The sequence below is a fragment of the Otolemur garnettii genome, unplaced genomic scaffold (genome assembly GCF_000181295.1).
Source record: "Otolemur garnettii isolate 467f Iridium unplaced genomic scaffold, OtoGar3 scaffold00050, whole genome shotgun sequence".
Lineage (NCBI taxonomy): Eukaryota > Metazoa > Chordata > Mammalia > Primates > Galagidae > Otolemur > Otolemur garnettii.
The window spans coordinates 7,753,764-7,759,698 of record NW_003852445.1 but is presented as its reverse complement, the minus strand read 5'-3'; the positions used below and the strand labels follow the sequence as shown (position 1 = coordinate 7,759,698).

The following is a 5,935-nucleotide window of genomic DNA, read 5'->3' as shown; positions in this document are numbered from 1 at the left end:
CCCTGACTGCCCTACTCTGGTCAGGTGCCTGTTCTAGATGCTCCAGGCCCTATTCTCCCATTTCATACCGGTCACCCTCAGTTTCTAGACTCTAAGGTCCTTAAAAAGGAAAATTTCTTACTACAGCGTCTCCAGAGCATAGAATGGCACCTGGCACATAGTGGAACTTAGTATATACCTGCTGAATGAATGGCTTGAAGAATGTAAGCCCCCCAAGTGTTCAACAGTACTGCCCTGTATAGAGCAAGGATCTGTCCTGGCTGTCTGGCCCTGCCTTGGCATAGGAGGCAGCTGACCAGGGCGCCCTGCCACCCACTGCCTCTTGTTGTGTTGCCCTGGCTCCTAGAAGAATCTGGCCGGACTCCATGCTTTTCCCATCAGTGGCCAAGATATGAGGCCAGTAAGATATCGGCAGACAACCCAGGCATGGGCACCTTCCCCAGGCACAATTGCTGCCCAACTTGGTCAGAACTGACCCTGCCAGGGACACCCTGACCATAAGCAGGGCAACTGCCACAAGCAGCACCAGTCACAAGCAACAGCAACACATACCACACAGCCTGGCTTGCCCCCTGCGTCATTCCACGGCTAATGTCCCGTCACAGAGAGTAAACTGATTCTCAGAAGGCTGAATACTTTTCTCATGGTCACTCAGCTAGTAAGAGAAGAGGCTAGATTGGACTCAAGCTCTTCTGCTGCTAAAATCTGTCATCTTGTTCCTGCCTCCATTCTGCAGCTCCAGCAGTCTAGTGGCACTAAATAGCCACTCCCCTGTTAGTCCAGTGCCAGGCTGAGCCCCTGGAGCTTGGGTTTGCCCCCAAGGGCCAGGATAGGAGCATCCAGGGACAGGTAGGAATGAACAAGCAACAGTGTAGGGCACCCTGGCAACTCATTCCAGCATGAGCAAGAGTCCTGGCAGGTCAGGGTAATAGAGAAGGCATAGCCAACACCAGAGTCAGTAGGCAAATGACGTATGGACCCCGAAAGAAAGGGACACCATGTCCTCTGGGCCACAGGTCCCTGGGGCCAGCCTTGCCTCAGAAGTTATCATCCTACCCTAACCCACACACTCCTTTAGTAGGAAGCACAGGATCTGGCTCAGCTGCCAGAAAGAGGCAGCAGCTGACCCTGAAACTGGAGGAAAAGCTGGTCTGAGCTCCAAGCCTACCGGCCTCTTCAGGGGCACTAGGGAGGGTGAGACACAGGGTCTCAAGTTGGTGGCAGGACACTACACACAGGGATGTCTAGTAGTGCTGCGTGAGCTAAATTCTGTGTAACTCAGCAGGCATGTACCCACAGACTGATGTGACTGGTATTCCTACCTACTCAGCTACCCCCTCCTGGAGAGAAGGCAAGAGAAGAAAAGGGAACCATTTCCCCTCAGGAGCCTTACAGGGCTTCATCACCTTGCTCACCTCAACTTCTCATCTAAAGAAAGAACCACATTCAGCACAGCACAGATACACTGGTTTATGGATAATAGTATGGGACAGACTGGGAAGGTACTAGGGTCTGTAGTGATGAGCTTTGCAGAAATAGACAGACAGCAGTGGCCCTGACAGACCAGCAGACAGAGGGACAGGGAAGCAAAACCAAATGGGTAAGCAGTTTTGTCCAAGCATGAAATACACCTCTGCCTTGGGGCCTTGGTAGAGGAGCAGAGCTATTGGGGGCCTCCATCCTGGTAGGGCCCCTTCTCCTCACTCTCTGCTGCCCCTCATCCAGCATGGTGGGGCCTTTGGCAGGTGTTATTTCCAGGGCTATGGAATGGTTGGTCTGGAAGGGCAAAGGATCAAGGCTCTTGGAGACTCCCTTGAGAGGTGGAGGTGGGGTTAGCAGCATAGGGGAGAATCTGGTCAGGCTCCACGTGCCTAGGTGAGGCCACTGCTCAGCAGGGCCCCTTTGTCCAGGGCAGGCCCCCACCCTGCCCACCACACCAACATGGTGCAATAAATAAAGTTTCAAGTAGTAAGTCAGTGTTGAAAAGAGTGCTGGAGGCTGGCAGACAGGCAGAGGCTTAGAGAAGCTCCAGCCACCTACCATGTCCTCTTAGTGGGCTGTTTAAGTGAGTCTTGGGCACTGGAGTGGGTATCTGGCCCCAATGTCCATAAGGGCACTCCCTGCAGGGGCCTAGCCCCTCAGACCAGTGCCAAAGCCTGCTCCGTGGGGCAGAAGCAGGGTAGCATGGTGCCCACAGCATCGACAATGGCTGCCAGGTGCTCATCCTGTGCCTGAGGCCCACAGAGCTGCATGAAGTCTGCCAGACGCAGTAAGTACTCAAGATTGTGGCCAGAGAAGCCTCGGCAGGCCAGGATTTGCGTAGCAATGGCTTCCTCGGGTGCAGGGCCCAGATAGCCAGGGTTCTGTGGGGTGGCCACATAGGCCAATGCCTTGAGTGGCTGGTCAGGGGTATCTTGGGGATAGAAAGTGACTTCCTTGGTATCGTAGCCGCCGAGAACTGCCTCCCGCACATTCAGGTACTTCAGAGCCTCGCTTACTTGCTCACCTTGCACTTGATATGCCACACCCCAAGTGCAGCCCTAGGAGGAAACAGGGACATCTGGGGTCAGTGAAAATAGCTACTTGCGGGTCCCCCACCCATCTTAAAGTGCTACCCCACCTCCAGCCCTAAGGTGTGTTCTATAAAGGAAATAAATGGCCAGCTAAGGAGCCATATGGCGGCAATATATCAAGCCCTTATTCCTCTTTTTTTCTTTTGGAGAGGGGGACAGAGTCTTACCTGATCACCCTCAGTAGAGTACCATGGAGTCATAGCTCAAAGCAACCTCAAACTCTTGGGCTCAAGTGACTCTCTTACCTCAACCTTCCAAGTACCTGCAACTTTAGGTGCCCCTGCCCCCACAATGCCCAGCTATTTTTTAGAGACAGGGTCTTGCTCTTGCTTAGGCAATCTGCCTGCCTCGGCCTCCCAGAGTGCTAGGATCATAGGCATGAGCCAGCACACTGGCTTCCCCCTTTAAGAGTTGATGAGGTGGCTCGGCGCCTGTGGCTCAAGCGGTTAAGGCGCCAGCCACATACACCTAAGGTGGTGGGTTCGATTCCAGCCCGGACCTGCCAAACAACAATGGCTGCAACCAAAAAATAGCCGAGCGTTGTGGCGGGCGCCTGTGGTCCCAGCTACTTGGGAGGCCGAGGCAGGAGACTCGCTTGAGTCCAGGAGTTGGAGGTTGCTGTGAGCAGTGAAGCCATAGCACTCTACCCAGGGGGACAGCTTGAGGCTCTGTCTCAAAAAAAAAAAAAAAGAGTTGATGAGGTGATGTAGGCCCAGAGAATGACAAGATTCCTATTCAAAGTGTGCTCCAGGAACCAGTGGCATCACCTGTAAGCTCATTGTTAAGTATGCTTCATTTCAGGCCCCACTCTAATCCTGAGTTAAAATTTGCACTTTAACAAGATCCACAGGTGATTCTTGTGAGAAACACTGAGCTAGACCAGCTTCTGTTCTGGCATCAAGTCTAGCTCCCAGACTAGGGCCTCTCTGAGCTTTGACTGTCTACACCCTTCCACGTTTTGCCTCAGGGTCCCCCTCTTGATTTAGACACATACCTTATGATCTTCAAGGAGAGTCACTACACGGCCAGGCTAGAAAAGGAAGAGAGATTTTGAAAAAGACAAGTTAGAAATCAGCTCTGCCATCAGTGCAAGGAAACCCCATTGGCCCAGGCCTCGGAGACCCCCACTCTACATGCTCAGAGTACCACTCATGCATGGGGATGTGGGAGAAGGATGTATAGATGCAGGAGAAATAGTAAGATAGATATAGGCCTGTGGCCCAGATTGGTAACCAACACAAGAATGTACAGGGTTCAGGGATTCCAGCCATCACAGTGACCCACTGGACACCACATTTAAGCTACAAACCCCAGAAACGGGTTTACACGTTTCCCTCTATCAGTCCTGAGAGCCCCAAACATTCCAGGACACTGGCACTCACTGTACTGTCACCATTTCCCTTATTCCTCCGGGCCCAGTTGGATGCTCACCATCTTGTCGCTGCCCCGATGGAAGGTGTCTCCCTGCCAGAAACGGCGGCTATAACCGCGCACGAAGCCCACTCGGCTGTCGCTGTAAGCGAAGTCGGGCCTCCACACAAGGGAGCCGTACCCAAAAATCCACAGAGAATCGCTGTCGTCTCGGGGGTGCGGAGCGGAGGTCGGAGGGGACGGTGATGTGGGCGGGGTGTTCGGGGCTGCGGACTCCTGCTTCATGGTGCCGGGCTCAGGAATGGGCCCAGGCGGCCTCCGGGGCCGGTCTCCGGCGTGGGCACGGAAGGACCGACGGACGCTCACACCTGGCCTGGCACCGCTTGGTCGCTCCAGCTGAGCGCCCACCTACAGAGGCGCTCTTTAAACCCCCTGGCAGGTAGACCCCGCCCACCGCCGCCAGAAGCTGCGGTGATTGGGGCGGGGCAAATCCCTTTTGGCCAATCATCCTTGGATTTTGCTCATCGCTTTATCGCGCCGCCCTCTGAGTGGGTGGCTGAACAGTCTACCCCGATCCCAGCGCGCCCTTTGATTGGTTCGGCTCCCCTCCGTAGCGTAGCAAACCTGGCAGGAGTGATGCAACTGCAGGGGAGGTTTCCCCAGCGCCCGCATGCAGCAAGGGAGCCTTGAATTGCGTCAGGCAGCGGGCAGTGGGCACTGGTCCGGCACCGACGTGGGCTTCGAGCGTCTCCCGGAAGCCCCTCCATGGCTTGGATGTCGCAGGAGACGCGGCTGACGGGTCCCAAGTGGTGTCTTCCCAGCGGTCCTGCTAGTGTACCCGGCGGTGTCGCCGACACTCCACACAGCGTGAACTCAGTCTCAAGGCCAGTTCAGGTCACGTTCAAGAGTGGTCTGAACGGCGTAAACTCTCATCTCCGGGACCCCACCCTAGAGCCACGCACTGCGGGAAAGCTATTGGAGGCACCGTCCTCATTCCTGTCAGGTGTCTCATTGCCGTTGGTCCGCGTGAGCAAATAGAGAAACTGAGTCACGGGGGCGGCAAGGGGTTCTGCAGAGGCTGTGGGACTGAGTCAACCCGGGAGCCCGAAGCTTGCAGGCCTCACGTGAGGGCTACTCTTCGGACCAGGTGTGGGAACCCCTGAGCTCGGGCAAGCTCGAGGAAAAGCTTGTCAGTGTGTGGAGAGTGGCAGGCTCAGGCCATCGCTTAGTCAGCGGAGGCAGCATCTGCACAGAGGGGTTTAAACCCCGAGGCGATAGGTTTAGTTCCTGTGGGAGGTGACATTGAGGAGCAATAGTTAACCCTGGGGCACCACGGTTCTGTTCCAGCGCTTGGAGCGAGGAGGGCCCAGCTGAGGCCCCCCGGAGGGCTGTGAGCAGCTACTGGCCTTCTCCCTTGGTTTGTGACCTCCAAGAGAGGGTCCAAACGCCGCCTGGCACTGACCCACCGAGGAGCGAAAAGGGACCGCCCCCTGGAGCTGTCCCTCACAGGAAAAGAGATACAGAGGCAGCTCAGGGCCTTCCAATCCCGGAACTGGCTCTGAGAGAGGACTGGCAGAGGAAATGGGCAATATGGTTTCTCATTCGATTCTCACTAGATATTTAAACTCAAAATCTCTGCACACTTCACATAATCATTCAAGAGTGTCCTTGATTTCCCAGTGGGAATGTTGGACAATGGTGTGAATAGTATGAAGCTATTTAAGAAAAACTTAGATAGATTAGTATCTGTGTATTAAATTATCTGGAAGAATATATCTAAACTGTTAGCCAAGGCCGGGGACAGTGGTTCACACCTGTAATCCCAGCACTCTGGGAGGCTGAGGCAGGTGGATTGCTTGAGTTCACAAATCTGAGACCAGCCTGAGCAAAAGCAAGACCCAATTTCTACTAAAAATAGAAAACCTAGCCTGGCACAATGGCTCATGCCTATAATCCCAGCACTTGGGAGGCTGAGGTGGGTGGATTGCCTG

General features: G+C 54.6%; 1 protein-coding gene across 2 annotated transcripts; it reads right to left on the bottom strand.

Moving 5' to 3' along the window:
• Window positions 1-1,461: 1,461 nt before the first annotated feature.
• Window positions 1,462-4,244, bottom strand: CHAC1 (ChaC glutathione specific gamma-glutamylcyclotransferase 1). 2 transcript variants are annotated; one of them, XM_003791733.3, is made up of 4 exons: window positions 4,005-4,229; window positions 3,568-3,603; window positions 2,499-2,540; window positions 1,462-2,363 (listed from the first exon to the last, which is right to left on the bottom strand). In XM_003791733.3, exons 1-4 carry the CDS (start codon window positions 4,227-4,229, stop codon window positions 2,139-2,141), a joined length of 528 nt encoding a protein of 175 aa, XP_003791781.1. In that variant the 3' UTR covers window positions 1,462-2,138. The 2 variants fall into 2 exon arrangements, with proteins under 2 accessions (XP_003791781.1, XP_012661779.1); XM_012806325.2 differs by having other exon boundaries at window positions 1,462-2,540; window positions 4,005-4,244.
• Between the last annotated feature and the right edge of the window lie 1,691 nt (window positions 4,245-5,935).

Coding starts and splice junctions, on each gene's coding strand:
- CHAC1 (XM_012806325.2), bottom strand. CDS start 4,229: ATGAAGCAGGAGTCCGCAGCCCCGAACACCCCGCCCACATCACCGTCC. Junction 3,604..4,004: donor ATCGGGGCAGCGACAAGATG/GTGAGCATCCAA, acceptor TTCCTTTTCTAG/CCTGGCCGTGTAGTGACTCT. Junction 2,541..3,567: donor CTCTCCTTGAAGATCATAAG/GTATGTGTCTAA, acceptor GTTTCCTCCTAG/GGCTGCACTTGGGGTGTGGC.